Source organism: Camellia sinensis, chromosome 1, assembly GCF_055761805.1.
Source record: "Camellia sinensis isolate YWXY chromosome 1, ASM5576180v1, whole genome shotgun sequence".
Lineage (NCBI taxonomy): Eukaryota > Viridiplantae > Streptophyta > Magnoliopsida > Ericales > Theaceae > Camellia > Camellia sinensis.
Window position 1 is genome coordinate 251,456,665 of NC_138961.1, and position 24,103 is coordinate 251,480,767.

The 24,103-nt window shown below is 40.9% G+C and overlaps 2 protein-coding genes and 1 non-coding gene across 3 annotated transcripts; all 3 read right to left on the reverse strand.

Moving 5' to 3' along the window:
* Positions 1-227: 227 nt before the first annotated feature.
* LOC114256369 (Peptidase family M48 family protein) lies at positions 228-24,073 on the reverse strand. Its single transcript, XM_082902361.1, has 9 exons — positions 23,536-24,073; positions 23,362-23,419; positions 22,317-22,384; positions 13,034-13,213; positions 12,690-12,786; positions 1,114-1,223; positions 888-1,021; positions 618-805; positions 228-521 (listed from the first exon to the last, which is right to left on the reverse strand). The coding sequence occupies exons 1-8, from the start codon at positions 23,761-23,763 to the stop codon at positions 670-672; spliced, it is 1,011 nt and encodes a 336-aa protein (XP_082758487.1). The 5' UTR covers positions 23,764-24,073; the 3' UTR covers positions 228-521; positions 618-669.
* Positions 19,663-21,469, reverse strand: LOC145806182 (uncharacterized). The gene is made up of 2 exons (XM_082902374.1): positions 20,205-21,469; positions 19,663-19,890 (listed from the first exon to the last, which is right to left on the reverse strand). Exons 1-2 carry the CDS (start codon positions 20,977-20,979, stop codon positions 19,856-19,858), a joined length of 810 nt encoding a protein of 269 aa, XP_082758500.1. The 5' UTR covers positions 20,980-21,469; the 3' UTR covers positions 19,663-19,855.
* LOC114256922 (U6 spliceosomal RNA) lies at positions 23,990-24,092 on the reverse strand. Its single transcript, XR_003627351.1, has one exon. It is a non-coding gene; the product is annotated as a U6 spliceosomal RNA (small nuclear RNA).
* Between the last annotated feature and the right edge of the window lie 11 nt (positions 24,093-24,103).

Genomic DNA, 24,103 nt, shown 5'->3' on the forward strand with positions numbered 1-24,103 from the left:
TGTTTGATTGGAAGGATTAAAGCATGGGATTAGGATTATTAATCCGTGGGCCCAATCATCCTATGTTTGTTTTGACATTTTGGTTTAGGATTATTAATCCAATGGATAATTAATCCAACAAATTTGTAGGATTATTAGTAATGGGGTAGGGATGGGATAGTTAATACCACACTAATTTGATGGGATTATTAATACTTCACTATTAGTGTTGTGAATCAAACATGGCCTTAAAGTATAAACTTATATATATTGGCCTTGCACAACTAGATTCATATAAACAGATTTCACGACTGTATAGTATTGTAACGTGTATACAAGTGTGTATAGAATGACCAACAAAACCTAGTAAAGTACTATTTCCCTATGGTACATTTACATTCATTGGAAATTCAATATTTTCACCGAAAGTACAAGTATATATCAAATCCACAGCATCTCCTGCACTCCATTGGCCTTGCAGTAGTGGTCCGAGACAGAGAACAAGAAGAGAACATATCAAAAGGTATTGAAGTTGAGGAGACCTGAATAAGCACCAAAACAAAATACACTAGTGATTGTGCATCATGAGCTGTAACCTGTAATTTGAGAAGGCAAATTGTGTAATTTGGAAGGCTAACCATTTAAGTATTCGAGCTGCATTAGTTTTCAAACTTTGTCCTCAACAAAATGCTAAGCTTTTTGAACGGGGTTGATCTGTACTGCACGGCACAGAAGGGTTCTATATTCTTGACTCCTTGACCACTCATCAATCTCCCGAGCACGTAAAACAGGAAGTGGATGTGAAAGTTGCCTTGTTTGAGCATTTCTGAACATAATGAATTGGTTAGGCATCTGCACCAAGAAGTTAATATAGCTACTCTCAGCTGCTCAGCACAGGCCGTGCTTACCTTATATACCACCCAACTGGACTTGAAGAAGCTTTGTCATAAGAACGAGCTTGCTCCAAGAATGCATCCACATTTAGTTGATCAGCCATAGATGGGCAGCCCCCAGCTAACTTCATGAGAACGGACATGACCACCTCTTGTAGGAGCATCAAATTAAAAACAAGATTAATAAGCGAAATTGTACACAACAAAGAAGCTACTCGCCTTATTTACAAATTTTGTGTACCTTTGGGTCTCGAGCAACAAGAAGGGCTGCACGATCACAAGTAAGCTCTGCTGCTCGGAGCCAACGAAATAGTTGTTCTTCCAACCTCTGAGCTATCAACCCACCAAGCCCTGTAAATAACAAGATCATTAGAAACTATGATTCACATTCACAACCAATCATGAGCACTATATTCAGTTACAATACGTTGACGGATGTTGGTGATGTGGGCAGACCATGGGCCCTCTAGGAATCATGGTAGGCGCAAAGATGGAGAAGGATCGCCAGAGGTGGAGAGGGAAAGAGAGCTGAGACAACCTTAATAGAGAGAGTGGCACTGGGGAAGAAGCCTCTAACATGTAGGTGTGGGAGAGTGAGCTCTACTGAAGGTGGGGTGTCTCTCTATCGAGGTGGAGACCTCCTTTTATAGAAGAGTTGGGAAATGGAGGTCAGCTCATCCTCAAGGGTTGTGCCAAGAAGTGACAGAGGTAGGTAGATGTGATATGCCTTAGATGTATCACATGTTGTTAACATATTGCTGGAAATTTGTGTTAATGCATAGAATATGATAGTGGTGTTGGTGGTAGATAGTGGCATGTATAGAATATGATAGTGGTGTTGGTGGTAGATAGTGGCATGTATAGAATATGATAGTGGTGTTGGTGGTAGATAGTGGCATGTATATAATATGATAGTGGTAGATAGTGGTAATATATAATATGTAAGTGGCATATAATGGGTTATAATGATGTTTGTAATATCTCCTATATAAGGAGTGTCATTTGGTCTTGTAAAATAAGAAGTTTTGAATATAACAGAAATATATTCCTTCTTCCTCATATTTTCGGAGTTCTTCTTCCTCATATTTTCTAAGTTGGTATCAGAGCAACAAAAAACGCAGCAGCCCTAAAACCGTCATAGCCATGTCGGAAGTCACGTCCGAAACCACTTCAACCCCTGCCGCTGCCATTCCGGTGAAAACGTCCAACTCTCACTCTGTCCAAATCACCACCATCCGCCTAAATGGTGATAATTTTCTCGGCTGGTCACAATCTGTCCGGATGTATATCCGTGGGCAAGGAAAGATCGGTTACATCACTGGTGACAAGAAGGCTCCTGCTGTTAATGATCCGCTGTTCGACAGTTGGGACGCTGAAAACTCCATGGTTATGACATGGTTGGTCAATTCTATGGAGGAGGATATAAGCTCTAATTACATGTGCTATCCTACTGCACAAGAATTGTGGGATAATGTTAGTCAGATGTATTCTGACCTAGGAAATCAATCTCAAGTTTTCGAATTAACTTTGAAGTTGGGAGAGATTCGTCAAGGAGATGATTCCGTCACCAAATATTTCAATTCGTTGAAAAGGTTGTGGCAGGATCTTGACATCTTCAACACATACGAATGGAAATCGGTTGACGAATGCAACCACCACAAGAAAACTGTGGAAGACAGCCGTATTTACAAGTTTCTTGCCGGCCTCAACATTGAGTTCGATGAAGTGCGAGGAAGAATTATTGGCAGACCTCCTCTCCCATCCATTGGCGAAGTATTTGCCGAAGTCAGAAGGGAAGAGAGCCGAAGGAGCGTCATGCTTAAGAAAAAAGGTACTGGTGAATCAATTGAAATTTCTGCTTTAATTAGCGATGCTGCGGCCAACAAGGCTGCAAATTACCAGCGCAGGTTTGATGATAAGCCACGGGTCTGGTGTGATTTTTGCAACAAGCCTCGCCATACACGCGAAACGTGTTGGAAGATCCATGGCAAACCTGTCAACTGGAAAAGCAGCAAACAAGGAGAGAAGAATCGTGGCTTTCCTACCGCTAATGAAGCCGATTCAGGTCCCTTCAACAAAGAGCAGATTGATCAACTCTTAAAGCTGATAAAATCCAACTCCTCATCCGGTACTCCTAGTGTTTTGTTGGCACAAACAGGTAGAAATCCTAAAGCCTTCTCTTGCCTAAACTTCTCTCCGTGGATCATAGATTCCGGTGCCTCCGATCACATGACTAGTTTTTCCCATTTATTTAGTACATATTTCCCTTGTTCTGGTCATGACAAAATCAGAATAGCCGATGGTAGTTTTTCACCTATTGCAGGAAAAGGATTTATTAAACTAACTGAGAAAATTAATCTCAATGCTGTTCTTCACGTCCCCAACTTAGCCTGTAACCTTTTGTCTGTCAGTAAACTATCTAAGGATTCTAATTGTCGTGTTACATTTTTTGAATCCCATTGTGAATTTCAGGACCAGAACTCGGGGATGATGATTGGGCGTGCTAGGATGCTTGAAGGTCTTTACTACTTTGATGAAGTACCTGTTAGTAATAAAAAAGCTCAGAGCTTTAATAGTACTAGTTCAATCTCTGTTCGAGAAAAAATAATGCTATGGCACTATAGGCTAGGACATCCTAGTTTTCTTTATCTGAAACATTTATTTCCAGAATTATTTCAAGGGATTGATTGTTCTTCTTTTCATTGTGAAAGTTGCATTTTTGCAAAATTTCATCGCTCTACTTATTTGCCAAAACCTTACCAGACTTCCAAACCTTTTTATTTGATTCATAGTGATGTTTGGGGCCCTTCTAAAATCACTACTCTTTCTGGTAAAAGATGGTTTGTTACATTTATTGATGACCATACCCGCTTATGTTGGATTTATTTGATGAATAAAAAATCTGACGTGAAAAATTTATTCACAAATTTTTACAATATGATTGAAAACCAATTTCAAACCAAAATTGGTATTTTACATTCTGATAATGGAACAGAATATTTCAATGAGCAGTTGGGTGAGTTTTTGGAAAAAAAGGGAATTTTTCATCAATCTACATGTCGGGATACCCCTCAACAAAATGGCATTGCAGAACGAAAAAATAAACATCTACTTGAAGTTGCACGTGCTATAATGTTTTACATGCATGTTCCTAAATATTTATGGGGTGAAGCAATTTTAACAGCCTCTTATTTGATAAACAGGATGCCTACAAAGGTGTTAACATACAAAACACCTTTCGATTGTCTCAAAGCTTTTTTTCCTGACACGAGGTTGTTTTCTGATTTACCCGCCAAAGTTTTTGGATGTACTGCCTATGTTCATGTTCCTAGTCAATTTCGTTCAAAACTTGACCCCCGTGCTATAAAATGTGTTTTTTTGGGTTATTCCTCAAACAAAAAGGGGTATAAGTGTTTCGATCCTCAAACCAAGAAATTTCATGTGAGTATGGATGTGTCATTTGTGGAAACAAAATCCTATTTCCCCAACACTTCTCTTCAGGGGGAGACAAGTGGAGTAGAAGACCGTTTTTGGGATATTTCTATCCCGCTCCCCAATGTCATTTATCCTACACAAAAACCACATCTGTCTGATAATGATCACTTAGGAGAACCAAGTTCTATGGTGCCTAGTCAAGAAGATTCTTGTTTAGGGGGAGAAGTACTACAAAATGATCTAAATCCTGAGCTTCAGGTTTATACTAGGAAGCGATTTCATCTGAAGAATAATGACCTGAATGTCCATCCTAATGACCCGAATGTCCACCCGAGTTCTGGCATCGAAATTTTAGGTAATCCTATTCCTTCTATTTCCGACCTTGATGTTCCTATAGCAATTAGGAAAGGTGTCCGAAATTACATTAAACATCCTATTGCAAATTACCTCTCCTATCAAAGACTGTCTAAAAACCATAGAGCTTTCACATCTAGGATTTCACACTTGTTTGTTCCAAGAAATATACAGGAAGCATTGGATGATCCGAATTGGAAATTAGCAGTCATGGAGAAGATGAATGCTTTAAGGAGAAGTGGTACTTGGGAGATAGTTGATCTACCCAAAGACAAGAAAACAGTTGGGTGTAAATGGGTGTTTACGATAAAATGTAACGCAGATGGAAGCGTTGAGAGATACAAGGCGAGACTGGTGGCTAAAGGCTTCACTCAAACTTATGGGATCGACTATCAGGAGACGTTTGCTCCTGTTGCTAAAATAAATTCAATCAGAGTACTGTTATCTCTTGCAGTAAATTCAGATTGGCCTCTACATCAACTTGACATTAAAAATGCATTTCTCAATGGTGATCTTGAAGAGGAGGTGTTCATGAGCCTACCGCCGGGATTTGAGCAGAGACTTGGAAGCGACAGAGTATGCAGATTGAACAAGTCATTATACGGACTCAAACAATCACCAAGAGCATGGTTTGAACGCTTTGGGAAGGCAGTTATCAGTTGTGGCTTCTCGCAGAGTCAAGCAGATCACACAATATTTTATAAACATTCAAAAAACAGTAAAATTGCAATTTTGATTGTTTATGTTGATGACATCATTTTAACTGGTAATGATGAAGCAGAGTTAGCAGCCCTCAAAGAGAAACTCGCAAAAGAATTTCACATTAAGGATCTGGGAGCTCTCAAGTATTTCCTCGGAATGGAATTTGCAAGATCCAAGGAAGGTATATTCGTTAATCAGAGAAAATATGTTCTTGATCTCCTTGGAGAAACAGGTATGCTTGGTTGTAAGATGGTGGAGACTCCGATCGAGCCTAACTTGAAGTTACAAGCTGCTAAGGCTGAAGAAGTCAAAGAGAGGGAACAATATCAGCGACTTGTCGGGAAATTGATTTACTTGTCTCATACGCGGCCTGATATTGCCTTTGCAGTCAGCATGGTAAGTCAGTTCATGCACTCACCAGGGGCAGAGCACTTTGAGGCCGTTTATAAGATCTTAAGATATTTGAAAGGAACTCCAGGGAGAGGCTTACTGTTCAAGAAACATGGACATCTTCAAGTTGAAGTATACACAGATGCAGACTGGGCAGGAAGTGTTACAGACAGGAGATCAACATCCGGATACTGCTCCTTTGTAGGTGGGAACCTAGTTACATGGCGGAGTAAAAAACAGAATGTGGTAGCTAGAAGTAGTGCAGAAGCAGAGTTCAGAGCTGTTGCCCATGGAATCTGTGAAGTAATGTGGATTAAAAGAATTCTTGAAGAATTAAAACTTTCTCACCCGACACCTATGAAGGTCTATTGTGACAACAAAGCAGCTATATCTATAGCTCATAATCCAGTTCTACATGATCGCACAAAACATATAGAAGTGGATAAACATTTCATCAAGGAGAAAATCAATGCTGGCATAATCTGTATGACCTACCTTCCAACAGGTGAACAATTAGCTGATGTGCTAACGAAGGGACTACACAAGAAGCAATTTGATAAGCTGACTAGCAAGCTGGCTATGGAAGATATCTTCAAACCAGCTTGAGGGGGAGTGCTGGAAATTTGTGTTAATGCATAGAATATGATAGTGGTGTTGGTGGTAGATAGTGGCATGTATAGAATATGATAGTGGTGTTGGTGGTAGATAGTGGCATGTATAGAATATGATAGTGGTGTTGGTGGTAGATAGTGGCATGTATATAATATGATAGTGGTAGATAGTGGTAATATATAATATGTAAGTGGCATATAATGGGTTATAATGATGTTTGTAATATCTCCTATATAAGGAGTGTCATTTGGTCTTGTAAAATAAGAAGTTTTGAATATAACAGAAATATATTCCTTCTTCCTCATATTTTCGGAGTTCTTCTTCCTCATATTTTCTAAGTCATATTAATATAATTGTTAATATAATATGTTAATATATTATAGTATGTATATAATGGTCATACATCTAGCTAGATAGGATTCTTTGTCATTCTTTGTCCCTGCTTTCGGTCGCCCGCCTTTTTTCAGCCTCCTTTTCCTTATTATATTGAATTATATCATAATGATGTTTTGTATCCAGCTCCTATATTATGGAGCCTCTATTTGGTTTCTGAATATAGTTTCAATAACAGAGTTCTCTTTCAATATCACTCTCTCAACTCTCTCTCAACTTATTTTACATGGTATCAGAGCACAGGTGTTTTTCTTAAGTCTCTTCTTCCGCTGCATCACATTTTTTTTTCTTGGCAGATTGCTGCGTATCTCGTCCTTACCTAATATACAGATTGGACAACACCAGCACCTTCGTCTCTTCACGACGAAGCCAACGCCACCAAATTCATCATCATCTGAAGTTTCACGCGCCTCCACGCGCCGCCAAAACATTAGGCAACGCGCTTCCTCGTTTCAGACGCGCTCTACGCGCCTCCTACACTGTCCGGTGCTATTGTGCGCCACGGCCTCATCTGCAAACGTGAGCCGCGTGTTTCTGACGTCAGCCCTGGCTGCTTCCGTGCGCCGCGTGTTTCTCCCCTACTAACGTGCACTGCGCACCTCTATGCTAACGTGCGTCGCGCCGGTGACATCAGCCTTGCATCATCCTTGTTTGACCAGATTCGTTGACTAATCCATTTTCTGCCTTTCTGGTCATATTTTTGGTCCATTCACTCCTTTTTCGATTGATTTTGACCATCTGAATTCACTGGTAACCTCGGTTTTTTCAGATTCTACCTCAATTGTGCTATTTTTCTCTCATGGATCGCCTGGACTCCTCTAACCACCCTATTTCCGTCATTCTTGACGGGACTAATTATGTCCTATGGGCACAAGCTATGTCTGGCTTCCTCAAAGAAAAGAAACTTTGGCGCATCATCACTGGGGATGTGTGCAAACCCGTTCATGGGACCGCGGATTCCGCTGCCACGGACTCCGCTGCCAAATATGTCGACCGACTGGAAGATTGGGATAGTAAAAACTATCAAATCATCACTTGGTTTCGCAATACTTCTATTACATCTATCAGCCTTCAGTTTGGTCGGTTCCAACTTGACTCTGTTTCCTCTCCCGCCAAGGCCATCTGGGATTTTTTACAAGAACGCTATCAGACTACTGGCCTTGCTCACCAATATCAGCTTCTGAGTCATCTTCACCGTATGCGCCAAGATACAACTCAGAACATTAATGATTTCATCTCCCAAATGTATTATGTTTGGGATCAGCTCGCTCTTTCTGAACCTCCATGGGATTGTACTAAGGATGCTGCCTTGTTTACTACTTACCGTGACCAACAGCGCTTGGTTCAGTTTCTCGTGGCTCTCACTCCCCGTTTTGAGCCAGTACGATCATCTCTCCTTCATCGCACTCCTTTACCCACTTTTGAGCAAGCAATTTCTGAACTCCTGTTAGAGGAAACCAGGTTTGGTACTCTCCATCCGCACCCTGTGGACTCTGTTCTTGCCACTCCCCAGATTCGAAGTTCTCCTTCCCCACCTTCACCACAGAGGTCAACTGCCTGCAATTACTGTCACAACCGCAATCTTCTGTCAACTCATCTTCTGGTTAATTGTCCAGTTCGTCTTTGTCGGTTTTGCAACAAGACTGGCCCTGGTCATCTCCAGCAAGATTGCTTCCGCAATCCCGCCCATGCCTCTCGCAATGGTCCTTCCATCGGGAATTTTTCTCGCAGCCACTCTCACCGTTCTGGGACTCCGTTCAAACCAATGTCTGCTCAACGCACTGCTGTTGCTGCCTCAAAGGATTTACCTTCCTCTGTCCCTATAGACCCTTCCACTCCAGTCTTCTCTCAAACCGATGTCGAAGCCATGTTTCAACATTTTTGGCAGAATTCCGATACTCCTCCATCTACTGCTTTATCTGTCACCGCAGGTAACACTTCTTGGTACTTTTCCGCTTGTTGTAATCACATGACCTTTGACCCTACTATTTTTACTCCTCTCTCTTCTACTCCTCATGTTCCTTCTATCCATACTGCTGATGGGTCTCTTCTGTCTGTAAGTCATGTTGGTTCTGTTTCAACCTCTCACTTATCTTTATCCCATGTCTATCTTATGCCTGCTTTTACTTTAAATCTTATCTCCATTAGTCAATTATGTGAGCATGGTCTAACTGTTACCTTTTCCCATACTGGTTGTTTGGTGCAGGACCCTCGGACGGGGCAAACTCTTGGGATAGGCCGTAGGCATGGACGTCTCTACGAACTCATCCATCTTCATGTTCCAGATTCCTCTCAGATCACAGCTCCTACCACTGCTCCTCCTTTATCTCCTTTTCAGCTTTGGCACTGTCGTTTAGGCCATCTTTCTGTTGGTCGTTTAAAATCTTTAATTTCCAGTGGTCATTTAGGTCATGTAAGTTATGATGTTTTAGATTGTGTGTCCTGTCAACTTGCTAAACAACCTGCTTTGTCGTTTAATAAAAGTGACTCTGTTTCTCTTGCACCATTTGATCTCATTCATTCTGATATTTGGGGGCCCTCTCCTACTCCTATTATGGGAGGCGCATGCTATTTTGTTGTTTTTATAGATGATTTTTCCCGTTTTACATGGTTGTTTCTTATGAAAAATCGCTCTGAGCTCAAACAACTTTATTACAATTTTGCTGCAATGGTTAAAACACAATTTTCTAAAAATATTAAGCTTTTTCGCTCCGACAATGCCATGGAATATAAAAATTTTGACTTTCTTTCCTTTCTTCAGAGTCATGGTACTCAACCTCATCATTCCTGTCCCGGTACATCTCAACAAAATGGACATGCTGAACGGAAACATCGACATATTCTCGACACTACTCGAGCTCTCCTTCTGTCTTCCTCTTGTCCGGAACATTTTTGGGGAGAGGCAGCTCTCACTGCTGCTTACACTATCAATTGTATCCCTACACCTGTCATTCATAATCACACTCCTTATGAGCGTCTGCATGGCACCCGTCCCCCTTACACCAACCTTAGGGTCTTTGGATCTGCCTGTTTTGTTCTTCTCCAACCTCATGAACGTACCAAACTTGAACCACGTTCTCGCCTTTGTTGCTTCTTAGGGTATGGTATTGAACACAAGGGGTATCGTTGTTGGGATCCTCTCTCCCAGCGACTCCGTATCTCTCGTCATGTAGTTTTTTGGGAACACAAAATGTTTTCCTCTCTCTCTCTCTCTTCCGTTTGTCCGTTCCCTCACCCTCTCTGTTTTTTACTGACCCTTCCACGGATTTGTTTTCTGATGAGCTTACTCCACCGCCCTTGCCAGCCTCTCTCGAGTTCTCTGATGAGCTTACTCCACCGCCCCTGCCAGCCTCTCTCGAGACTGCCTTGCCTACTGGTCTGTCCCATGCACCTGCTAACTCTGATGGTCCTGCTCGTGCTCCCTCGGGATCCTCCCCTCCTGGTGAGTCTCTCCCTCTGGCTCCTCCTGCCTCTACTCGACCACACCGGGTAATCCAACCTTCTACTCGTCTTCGTGACTTTATGTTGGTTCTACTGCTTTTTCTACTTATGAACCGACCTCCTATCGTGAGGCTCGCTCTAATCCTCTTTGGCAGCAAGCTATGACTGATGAATTGCAGGCTTTAGACAAAACTCACACTTGGGGCATTGTTGATCTTCCTCCTGGCAAGACTGCCATTGGTTACAAATGGGTCTACAAAATCAAAACTTGTTCTGATGGATCTATTGAGCGCTACAAAGCCCGCCTTGTTGCAAAAGGCTTCAACCAAGAATATGGTATTGACTATGAGGAGACCTTTGCTCCTGTTGCTCGTCTCACCTTTGTTCGCAGCCTGATTGCGGTTGCTACCACCCGACACTGGGATCTTTATCAAATGGATGTGAAAAATGTTTTCCTTAATGGTGTTCTTCTTGAGGAGGTCTACATGCAACCTCCCCCTGGGTCTACTTATCCACCTTATAAAGTCTGCAAACTTCAGCGTGCTTTATATGGTCTCAAACAAGCTCCGTGCGCTTGGTTTGCCAAGTTCAGCTCTACTATTCATGACTGTGGTTTCACCTCCAGTTCTTATGATACTTCTCTTTTTATCCGGAACACTGCTCAAGGGACCACCTTGCTTCTCCTTTATGTGGATGATATAATTATCACCAGTGACGATCTTGATGGTATTCTATGCCTTAAACCGTTTCTTAGCCATCATTTCAGGATGAAAGACCTTGGTCCTCTCAGCTATTTCTTGGGTCTTGAAATCTTCCATGATTCCACGGGGTCTTTTCTCTCTCAGGCTAAGTGTACCTCTGATCTTCTCACCCGCGCTGGTCTTACGGCTTGCAAGACTGCCTCCACTCCCCTGGAGCCTCAGAGTCGTCTTACACCTCTTGATGGCACTCTTCTCTCTGATGCTACCCTATATCGTCAGCTGGTTGGCAGCCTTGTCTATCTCACTGTTACTCGTCCTGATATTGCCTATGCCGTTCATATTGTCAGCCAGTTTATGTCAGCTCCTCGTACCCCTCATTATGCTGCATTAGTTTGTATCCTTCGTTATCTCAAAGGTTTTCATGGACTTCATTATTCCGCCCGCTCCTCTCTCCAGCTTCGTGCTTTTTCCGATGCTAATTGGGCTGGGGATCCTACTGACCGCCGCTCTACTACCGAGTTTTGCTTTTTCTTGGGTGATTCTCTTATTTCTTGGCGCAGCAAGAAACAATCTCTTACTGCTCGCTCCAATACCGAGGCCGAATATCGTGCTCTTGCTGAGACTACTCAGGAGCTTCTCTGGCTTCGTTGGCTTCTTGCTGACATGGATGTTTCCCCCTCTGGCGCTACTGCCCTCTTTTGTGACAATCAAAGTACTCTTCAAATTGCTCACAATGATGTTTTTCATGATCGCACCAAGCACATTGAGATTAACTGTCATTTTATTCGTCAACACGTCACTCGTGGTACTGTCCATCTCCATCCAATCTCCTCTGCTGATCAACCTGCTGATATCTTCACCAAAGCTCATTCTCCTGGCCGCTTCGTTGAACTTGTCTCCAAACTCCAGTTGGTTGATGTTTGTCCTCCTTGAGTTTGAGGGGGGCTGTTAACATATTAATATAATTGTTAATATAATATGTTAATATATTATAGTATGTATATAATGGTCATACATCTAGCTAGATAGGATTCTTTGTCATTCTTTGTCCCTGCTTTCAGTCGCCCGCCTTCTTTCGGCCTCCTTTTCCTTATTATATTGAATTATATCATAATGATGTTTTGTATCCAACTCCTATATTATGGAGCCTCTATTTGGTTTCTGAATATAGTTTCAATAACAGAGTTCTCTTTCAATATCACTCTCTCAACCCTCTCTCAACTTATTTTACACATGTAATCCCATGCAGGAGTGATGAGTTGCTTGGGCGCCGCATGACCAAGGCACCATACAAGACCTAGGGAGGCTATGCTGCTTAGAGTGCTATTCATGAGCCAAGTCATGGTGAGGCAAGGCAAGGGCCCTAGCTGAAGCAAGGCACCGAGAAGGTCCATGCCTCGTGATGTGGAGCCAGCGCCCTCCAGGTGAATGATGCAGGCCACGTGGCAGGTAATGTGGGTCACAGTCCATTGCATGGAGTCTTAGACATACTGCCAGTTGCAGGATATGCATTTTTTTATTGAAGAGATAAAGAAAGTATTCACTATGCATTTAATGCAAACTAACAGAACAGAACTACTGTCTGACAATCATACACCACTCCAGAGGGCAGGCATTATCAATCTTAGCTATGAGATTGGAAAAAAAACACCTCAATTTGCTCACACACATTCTCACAAAGCCTTGAGAAAAAAACCTCTGCGTGCATGTGTGTGTGTGTGTGTGTGTGTGTGTGTGTGTGTGTGAGAGAGAGAGAGAGAGAGAGAGAGAGAGAGACCAAAACACCTACCAGGTAAAGTATATGCCCCAAGAGTAAGAATATTTGCAACTGTCAGCCATACACCATGGTCACATTTCAAGTGACCCAACTCATGCGCCAGAACAGCCTATTATAAATATTAAACAACAAATCTTAATAGCAGTGTATCATACCAAACATATTAGAAACTTTAAAAAAAATTACATGAAAAAAGCATATGCAAAATGAAAAACGACAAAAGAAGTACAGCTCATGGTTGAGAAAACATAATGTATGGAAATTCTGCCTGACAAAAACATTTGAGATCTAATATAATTTATTACCAAAGAAGGTAGCATTAAAACATTCCTGAGAAAGAAAGAAAGAGTGAAGACCTGCAATTCCTTTCGTGTCAAAAGCTCCACAAGACTTGTATGAACAACAACAAATGGCTTTTTACCACTGACAGCTAGGGTGTATGCGTTGGGTACAGCACTTTGACGCACATAAAGGTCAGGAGCCTCAATGTTCAGAATATCCGCAGCCTCAACCATTAATTGATGAAGTTCAGGAAGCTGAGATACAACACATTAATAAACTTAAAAGAGCATATATAATACAATTTTCCAGTACACATCTAACCTCAAAACATAACACCTAGAAAATATGAGGAAGAAGAACTCCGAAAATATGAGGAAGAAGGAATATATTTCTCTTATATTCAAAACTTCTTATTTTACAAGACCAAATGACCCTCCTTATATAGGAGATATTACAAACAACATTATAACCCATTATATGCCACTTACATATTATATATTACCACTATCTACCACTATCATATTATATACATGCCACTATCTACCACCAACACAACTATCATATTCTATACATGCCACGATCTACCACCAACACCACTATCATATGCCACTATCTTATTATATGCATTAACACAAATTTCCAGCACTCCCCCTCAAGCCGGTTTGAAGATATCTTCCATAGCCAGCTTGCTAGTCAGCTTATCAAATTGCTTCTTGTGTAGTCCCTTCGTTAGCACATCAGCTAATTGTTCACCTGTTGGAAGGTAGGTCATACAGATTATGCCAGCATTGATTTTCTCCTTGATGAAATGTTTATCCACTTCTATATGTTTTGTGCGATCATGTAGAACTGGATTATGAGCTATAGATATAGCTGCTTTGTTGTCACAATAGACCTTCATAGGTGTCGGGTGAGAAAGCTTTAATTCTTCAAGAATTCTTTTAATCCACATTACTTCACAGATTCCATGGGCAACAGCTCTGAACTCTGCTTCTGCACTACTTCTAGCTACCATATTCTGTTTTTTACTCCGCCATGTAACTAGGTTCCCACCTACAAATGAGCAGTATCCGGATGTTGATCTCCTGTCTGTAACACTTCCTGCCCAGTCTGCATCTGTGTATACTTCAACTTGAAGATGTCCATGTTTCTTGAACAGTAAGCCTCTCCCTGGAGTTCCTTTCAAATATCTTAAGATCTTATAAACGGCCTCAAAGTGCTCTGCCCCTGGTGACTGCATGAACTGACTTACCATGCTGACTGCAAAGGCAATATCAGGCCGCGTATGAGACAAGTAAATCAATTTCCCGACAAGTCGCTGATATTGTTCCCTCTCTTTGACTTCTTCAGCCTTAGCAGCTTGTAACTTCAAGTTAGGCTCGATCGGAGTCTCCAGCATCTTACAACCAAGCATACCTGTTTCTCCAAGGAGATCAAGAACATATTTTCTCTGATTAACGAATATACCTTCCTTGGATCTTGCAAATTCCATTCCGAGAAAATACTTGAGGGCTCCCAGATCCTTAATGTGAAATTCTTTTGCGAGTTTCTCTTTGAGGGCTGCTAACTCTGCTTCATCATTACCAATTAAAATGATGTCATCAACATAAACAATCAAAATTGCAATTTTACTGTTTTTTGAATGTTTATAAAATATTGTGTGATCTGCTTGACTCTGCGAGAAGCCACAACTGATAACTGCCTTCCCAAAGCGTTCAAACCATGCTCTTGGTGATTGTTTGAGTCCGTATAATGACTTGTTCAATCTGCATACTCTGTCGCTTCCAAGTCTCTGCTCAAATCCCGGCGGTAGGCTCATGAACACCTCCTCTTCAAGATCACCATTGAGAAATGCATTTTTAATGTCAAGTTGATGTAGAGGCCAATCTGAATTTACTGCAAGAGATAACAGTACTCTGATTGAATTTATTTTAGCAACAGGAGCAAACGTCTCCTGATAGTCGATCCCATAAGTTTGAGTGAAGCCTTTAGCCACCAGTCTCGCCTTGTATCTCTCAACGCTTCCATCTGCGTTACATTTTATCGTAAACACCCATTTACACCCAACTGTTTTCTTGTCTTTGGGTAGATCAACTATCTCCCAAGTACCACTTCTCCTTAAAGCATTCATCTCCTCCATGACTGCTAATTTTCAATTCGGATCATCCAATGCTTCCTGTATATTCCTTGGAACAAACAAGTGTGAAATCCTAGATGTGAAAGCTCTATGGTTTTTAGACAATCTTTGATAGGAGAGGTAATTTGCAATAGGATGTTTAATGTAATTTCGGACACCTTTCCTAATTGCTATAGGAACATCAAGGTCGGAAATAGAAGGAATAGGATTACCTAAAATTTCGATGCCAGAACTCGGGTGGACATTCGGATCATTAGGATGGACATTCGGGTCATTATTCCTCAGATGAAATCGCTTCCTAGTATAAACCTGAAGCTCAGGATTTAGATCATTTTGTAGTACTTCTCCCCCTAAACAAGAATCTTCTTGACTAGGCACCATAGAACTTGGTTCTCCTAAGTGATCATTATCAAACAGAGGTGGTTTTTGTGTAGGATAAATGACATTGGGGGGTGGGATAGAAATATCCCAAAAACGGTCTTCTACTCCACTTGTCTCCCCCTGAAGAGAAGTGTTGGGGAAATAGGATTTTGTTTCCACAAATGACACATCCATACTCACATGAAATTTCTTGGTTTGAGGATCAAAACACTTATACCCCTTTTTGTTTGAGGAATAACCCAAAAAAACACATTTTATAGCACGGGGGTCAAGTTTTGAACGAAATTGACTAGGAACATGAACATAGGCAGTTGTTAAAAAATTAATGTATTATTGATTGATCATATTGATTGATTTTTTGAATGTTACAATGATTCCTATATATAGAAGAGGAGGTGGTAGTAGGTGGTAGATGGAGTAGGTAAAGTGGAGGTGGTAGTGGTGTAGTGGGTTAGGTTTAGTGGAGTAGGTGAGGTGGTAGTGGTGTAGTGGGTTAGGTTTAGTGGGTGAAGTAGGTGATAGGTTTTAACAGCCCCCCGCAAACTCAAGGGGGATAGGAACTAACCAACTTGAGTTTGGAGAGAGTAACAAAACAAGAAAATACATAAAAATAAAAGAGGATAGGAGACACTGTATGGTCGTGTCAGACCATTGGTGAAGACACTGGATGGTGGTGTCATAACGTTGTAGAGGACACTGTATGGTGGTGTCATAACGTTGTAGAGGACACTGTATGGTGGTGTCATAACGTTGTAGAGGACACTGTATGGGGGTGTCATAACGTTGTAGAGGACACTGTATGGTGATGTCATAACGGTGTAGAGGACACGGGATGGCGGTGTCAGACCGATGTAGAAGACAGTTTATGGGGTCATGTCGGACCGTTGTAGAAGACAGTTTATGGGGTTATGTCGGACCGTTGCAGAAGACAGTTTATGGGGTCATGTCGGACCGTTGTAGCAGACAATGTTGTGACAGTTGTTGTGACAGTATACGGAGTCTTGCTGGACCCTTGTAGAAACTAACCGGAATCAATGTCGGGACAGTTTACAGAGTCTTGTCGGACCCTTGTAGAAACTAACCGGAATCTATGTCGGGACAGTTTACAGAGTCTTGTCGGACCCTTGTAGAAACTAACCGGAATCTATGTCGGGACAGTTTACAGAGTCTTGTCGGACCCATAAAGGAGCTAACCGGAATCAATGTCGGGACAGTTTACAGAGTCTTGTCGGACCCCTAAAAAGTCGCACCCTCAAAAAGTGTGCCCAATCTTTCAAAAGGCGTGCCATCAAAAGGCGTGCCCAATCCATAAAAAGGCGTGCCAGATATGATGACGAGGCACGTGAGTGATTTGGCTGGCGCGCCCGTTTGTCGTCAAGTGGCGCGCGATACGCGTGGCTGCCTTGGCTATTTAACCAAGGTTGATGCTGAGGCTGAGGCAGACAAAAAACTTCTGAAAATCCGCTGAAAAAACTCTTCCTTTGCTGAGAGAGAAACTCTGTAATAATCTGTAACCAACCCGTCTCTGAAACACTCAGCAACATGGCCTCTTCTTCCCGTCCAGCTACCCAGAACATGGCCTCCTCTTCCCGTGGTCTGCTCACGCTCTTTCCAGAACTGAACGAGTCCACAAGAGAAATAACTGGTGCGGTGGCCAGTGAACCTCAACCAAACACCTCTAGTTTTGCTCCGTTGAACTTTCCGATGCGGTCGGTGGAGCAAAAAATGGCAGTGCAAACTGATATTGAGGCCAATCAGTATACTCTGAAGTCATGTGTGGAAACCATGACTGCGGTCACAAACTTGTCGCACCGGCTGCAGAGCAGGACAAATGAGGTGCAACAGTTAAACTCCCAGCTGGCTCTGCTCCAACGCATGTATAAGGATGCGCGAGCAGAGATAAGTGTGCTAAAAGCAGAAAATAAGGAGCTGAAGCGGAAGGCCACCGTGATGTTCCGATTTGGAGGGCCACCATATGCTGCAGTGGAGGAGCAGGGAGTAGTGATCGTGCCCAGTGGAGTGGGAAACACGGAGGCAACACCGTCAAGGACCGCCCAGGACGGAGGCAAGAAGAAAAGACCGGCGGAATAGGCGAAGAAGTGAGGTCGGTGGGTGGCCATCGGCAGAAAAGAAAACAAATCTTTGGGTGTTTGTGTTTTGGTTTTTTTTTTTTTTTTTTTTTTTGTGTGTGTGTAAAATTGTGATCGGGGTTGATCCCTGAGATGAATAAAATATGGTTTGGTGTGCAAAGCTACATTTTTTTTTTTTTTTTTTTTGTGTTTTGTTTTTTTTTTTTTTTTTTTTTTATTGTGAAAAATGGAACACAAAAAAAGATAAGATAAATAAATAAAAATTCTATTTTGTGGTGAGGGAGTCGGTGAGGGAGGTGCAAAAGGTGATTAAAAGAAATAAATAAAATAAATAAAGAAAGAGTGTGATGATGGATATGGGTATAGATGTAATAAAGGAATGAAAAGAAAGAAATAAATAAAGAAAGAAAAGAAGAAAAGAAAATGGGTTTGTGAGTCTGTGCAATATGTTATAATAAACATATATATATATGTATAGATATATATTAAAATAAAAGAAAGTTGAGTGGGTTGATTTAAAAAAAGGATTGTGGGTTTGAAAGTGGAAAATAAAGAAAAGAAAAGAAAGGGGATCATGTGGTGAAAGAAAAAAGGAGTTGTGGGTTTGAAAAAGTAAAGTGAGAGAGAGGAATTTCGATGCAAGTTTTCTGACTCTTCTCAAAAACAACACAGCAGTGTTGACATCCTTGGGCACCACATCAAAGATGAGAGAGAGAGATGAGATGAATCTGTTTGGAACAGCCACAGCCATGTACTTCCCATGGCGATGGAACTGTTGGCAAGACTTGCATGCTTATTTCCTATACCAGCAACACCTTTCCCACTGATTATGTGCCGGCTGATTGAAGCTGAAAAAGCTGAAGGGAGCTGCGGCTTACATTGAATGCAGTTTGTTCCTAATGTCAATCATCATTTTTCGATCAAAGGTGGTCACAGATCTAAGATAGGCTGTGGCCACAAATGATAGAGAATCACATACGTCAACTAGGTGTCAAACCTTAGTTGAAAAAGAGGATCTACTCCATCTGATGGTGGAGGATGAAGGCAACACAGATCTGAAATCGAAAGCGACGCGACAACAGAATGATTGCTGAAGCTCCTGCCATGGTGAGGAAGGTGGTGGCACCGGCACGGAGCTCCGTTGTGAAGGTGGTGAAGAAGATTCTAGCGGACTAGGTTGAGGTCCGGCGGGCGGCCAAGGTGAGGTTGCCGCCCGCCGGTGAAGCGAAAAATACTAAGTTCTTAACCTTGCTCTGATACCATGTTAAAAAATTAATGTATTATTGATTGATCATATTGATTGATTTTTTGAATGTTACAATGATTCCTATATATAGAAGAGGAGGTGGTAGTAGGTGGTAGATGGAGTAGGTAAAGTGGAGGTGGTAGTGGTGTAGTGGGTTAGGTTTAGTGGAGTAGGTGAGGTGGTAGTGGTGTAGTGGGTTAGGTTTAGTGGGTGAAGTAGGTGATAGGTTTTAACAGCAGTACATCCAAAAACTTTGGCAGGTAAATCAGAAAACAACCTCGTGTCAGGAAAAAAAGTTTTGAGACAATCGAAAGGTGTTTTGTATGTTAACACCTTTGTAGGCATCCTGTTTATCAAATAAAAGGCTGTTAAAATTGCTTCACCCCATAAATATTTAGGAACATGCATGTAAAACATTATAGCACGTGCTACTTCAAGTAGATGTTTATTTTTTCGTTCTGCAATGCCATTTTGTTGAGGGGTATCCCGACATGTAGATTGATGAAAAATCTCATTTTTTTCCAAAAACTCACCCAACTGCTCATTGAAATATTCTGTTCCATTATCAGAATGTAAAATACCAATTTTGGTTTGAAATTGGTTTTCAATCATATTGTAAAAATTTGTGAATAAATTTTTCACGTCAGATTTTTTATTCATCAAATAAATCCAACATAAGCGGGTATGGTCATCAATAAATGTAACAAACCATCTTTTACCAGAAAGAGTAGTGATTTTAGAAGGGCCCCAAACATCACTATGAATCAAATAAAAAGGTTTGGAAGCCTGGTAAGGTTTTGGCAAATAAGTAGAGCGATGAAATTTTGTAAAAATGCAACTTTCACAATAAAAAGAAGAACAATCAATCCCTTTAAATAATTCTGGAAATAAATGTTTCAGATAAAGAAAACTAGGATGTCCTAGCCTATAGTGCCATAGCATTATTTTTTCTCAAACAGAGATTGAACTAGTACTATTAAAGCTCTGAGCTTTTTTATTACTAACAGGTACTTCATCAAAGTAGTAAAGACCTTTAAGCATCCTAGCACGCCCAATCATCATCCCCGAGTTCTGGTCCTGAAATTCACAATGGGATTCAAAAAATGTAACACGACAATTAGAATCCTTAGATAGTTTACTGACAGACAAAAGGTTACAGGCTAAGTTGGGGACGTGAAGAACAGTATTGAGATTAATTTTCTCAGTTAGTTTAATAAATCATTTTCCTGCAATAGGTGAAAAACTACCATCGGCTATTCTGATTTTGTCATGACCAGAACAAGGGAAATAGGTACTAAATAAATGGGAAAAACTAGTCATGTGATCGGAGGCACCGGAATCTATGATCCAGGGAGAGAAGTTTAGGCAAGAGAAGGCTTTAGGATTTCTACCTGTTTGTGCCAACAAAACACTAGGAGTACCGGATGAGGAGTTGGATTTTATCAGCTTTAAGAGTTGATCAATCTGCTCTTTGTTGAAGGGACCTGAATCGGCTTCATTAGCGGTAGGAAAGCCACAATTCTTCTCTCCTTGTTTGCTGCTTTTCCAGTTGACAGGTTTGCCATGGATCTTCCAACACGTTTCGCGTGTATGGCGAGACTTGTTGCAAAAATCACACCAGACCCGTGGCTTATCATCAAACCTGCGCTGGTAATTTGCAGCCTTGTTGGCCGCATCATCGCTAATTAAAGCAGAAATTTCAATTGATTCACCAGTACCTTTTTTCTTAAGCATGACGCTCCTTCGGCTCTCTTCCCTTCTGACTTCGGTAAATACTTCGCCAATGGATGGGAGAGGAGGTCTGCCAATAATTCTTCCTCGCACTTCATCGAACTCAATGTTGAGGCCGGCAAGAAACTTGTAAATACGGCTGTCTTCCACAGTTTTCTTGTGGTGGTTGCAGTCGTCAACCGATTTCCATTCGTATGTGTTGAAGATGTCAAGATCCTGCCACAACCTTTTCAACGAATTGAAATATTTGGTGACGGAATCATCTCCTTGACAAATCTCTCCCAACTTCAAAGTTAATTCGAAAACTTGAGATTGATTTCCTAGGTCAGAATACATCTGACTAACATTATCCCACAATTCTTGTGCAGTAGGATAACACATGTAATTAGAGCTTATATCCTCCTCCATGGAATTGACCAACCATGTCATAACCATGGAATTTTCAGCGTCCCAACTGTCGAACAGCGGATCATTAACAGCAGGAGCCTTCTTGTCACCAGTGATGTAACCGATCTTTCCTTACCCACGGATATACATCCGGACAGAATGTGACCAGCGGAGAAAATTATCACCATTTAGGCGGATGGTGGTGATTTGGACAGAGTAAGAGTTTGACGTTTTCACCGGAATGGCAGCGGCAGGGGTTGAAGTGGTTTCGGACGTGACTTCCGACATGGCTATGACGGTTTTAGGGCTGCTGTGCTTTTTGTAGCTCTGATACCAACTTAGAAAATATGAGGAAGAAGAACTCCGAAAATATGAGGAAGAAGGAATATATTTCTGTTATATTCAAAACTTCTTATTTTACAAGACCAAATGACACTCCTTATATAGGAGATATTACAAATATCATTATAACCCATTATATGCCACTTACATATTATATATTACCACTATCTATCACTATCATATTATATACATGCCACTATCTATCACCAACACCACTATTATATTCTATACATGCCACTATCTACCACCAACACCACTATCATATTCTATACATGCCACTATCTACCACCAACACCACTATCATATGCCACTATCTTATTATATGCATTAACACAAATTTCCAGCAATAACCTACAGACTTCAGCAGTAGCATGCACATGCAACAAAACTAATGAAGGAAGAAACAGGCGTCGAATGAAAATGTAGCCATAGACTCATAACACTGCAGCAGTCCAAACTCAATTCCTTTACTTATCTCAGAACTACAAATGAGCCACAGAAAGTGGAAGGTTCATCATAAAGTGGCAATGCCTGAAAGGTTCAAGGATTTGAACTAAAATCTACTTCAAACAGATTATAAGGATGAATGATGATTAGACACAATATCAACAAACTAAATCTTCGTTTGAGTTTTGTAAGGGCAATTTAGAACAGTTTCTGAATGTTCAATTAACTAAGTTAATTCAAGAATTACTATAGGCTTCCAAATTTCAAAGCATGACTGAGCCCTATTCACAAGAGCAGCTTCTGTCATCCAAAAAAAAAAAAAAAAAAGACCCTGATTGAAACTTAAGTCAACATATTGTGCAAAGATGTTCTGAAATAACAAGACACTGATATTTTATCAATATACTACAGCTATTATTGCGATCTTTACCCCTGGAAAGCTCCTTCAATACATATAGAAAGATAACAAACAAAAGAATATCCAGTTGTAATTGGGGATATTTTTGCAATCTGAAGGGATCCAATAAAAAATAATGTAACCTTATCCAAAGATATCTGTCTTCCTGAACAATGTCCTTTATTGAGTGTCAAATAACCTGATTTTTAGAAACAAGAACTGATGTCCCTATATTCTCGAGTAGCATGACTTGCTCTGCAACAGTTCCTGCAGTGACATGTCCAGATAAACTATTTTAATAACAAAACCTACTGAGAAGTGACACTTACAATGAAACTCATGCCTAGCAAAGGGGAAAATACAAACCATGTTCTAAAAAAAGGAAAAATTTGACTGTGCTTTTCTAAGCATTCCACTAACAGGCAGCATTTGTCAGCTCAGCGGAGACAAAAACAAAACTCTTTTGCCAATGTTGTTAGACCAAATGCCCCGTAGCATAGTCTTGTACAACTTTTGAGGATTATCAATCAAGGGTCAACTTGACATGAGGTACATGGAAAAATGTCTCGAGGCACAACCTTTACACTCCAGCAAACCAAGGCTCATAACAAAGGTGTAGGATTCTCATTTAGACGTTCATCTAAACCTTAATACTGTGTTTGGTAGAGGGATTTGGAGAGGGATTTAGAAAAGAAAAGGGAAAAAGTGTGTGAAACCATGTGAAATGTAGGTATATTTTATTCACATTTCGTCTCCCTTTCCCCTTTCCATTTCCAAATCCCTTCCGAAATCCCAACCAAACACAGCGTAAAACTTCTAAAGTCGTCTTTCAACTTTAGTTTATTTGTTCTGAGACAGAGGGCATTATGAGACTTGATTTCATAGAATTCAAAGATCAGTCCAGAATCAGAAACAATTAACTCCGTCAATAGACTAGAACTTATTAAAATGATTGGTGCTCACATTGACACCATATCAAATTCAACTTGCTTCAAAAATAAACTGCAAGAAGTCTAAAATTATAAAAAAAAAAACCGTCATATCGATTGCCTATTAAATGAATGAAGCTCTTGAACACAAAGCATAGTATCTCAATCTAGTCCACTTATTTGAATTACCCAATACAAATTTTTTTTTTTTTTTTTAAAAGAAAGAAAGGAATAATAAAATTCAATACATCTAAAATCTCTGTTACAACATCTTTGCAACTAACAATGAACTAAACCATCTTTGCATTTTATTACCTAATAAGGCTTTCCCAAGCTCGTTTAACCCTGGAATTGCCCTCAGAATCAGCGTATTCTGGACCAAGAGAATATGAAAAAAAACGAAATCAAATATAAATATAAATGAACAAAGATGTTAAAAACGACAACGATAAGAAGAAAGTTTGAATCAGATGAACAACGACCAATCACCTGTTTGTCAAGAGGATGTCGGAATTCATCGGCATCTAGATTGCGAAAGGCAACAGGGGCAGCAGCTCTGCAAACAGAAACCCTAACTCTTCGATTCTTCTTCTTCATCGGCCCAAATCCAATAGGCGACAAACATATCCTCCTCCTATTCCCAAAATTCAATCCAAAAGAAACAGTCGATTCTCTCGTAGGAAACACAATCGAAGAAGAAAGAGATACACATGCCATCGAAGAAGCGTAAGGCAGCGCCTCAACTCTGCTCTCCGCTTCAACGGTTCTATTGGTGGAATTCACACACTACTGTGTTCTTGTTCTCTTCTCTTGGCTCCATTTGTTTTGTTTGGTTCCGAGAAGAGCTACGTGTCCACAGCCGTACTCAATGGTAACGGTTCGCCGCCGTATCGTTTTCCGTTTGACTTTTGGTGCACACACTGTAATGGGAAAAAAGTCAAAAAAATATTTAGACCATTTCTCGATTTGTGCGTGTCATCCTTACGCAGGGGCCATGCTAATCTTCTCTGTATCGTTCCAATTTTATCGGACGTCTCCGAAGGGGCACTTTTGCCTT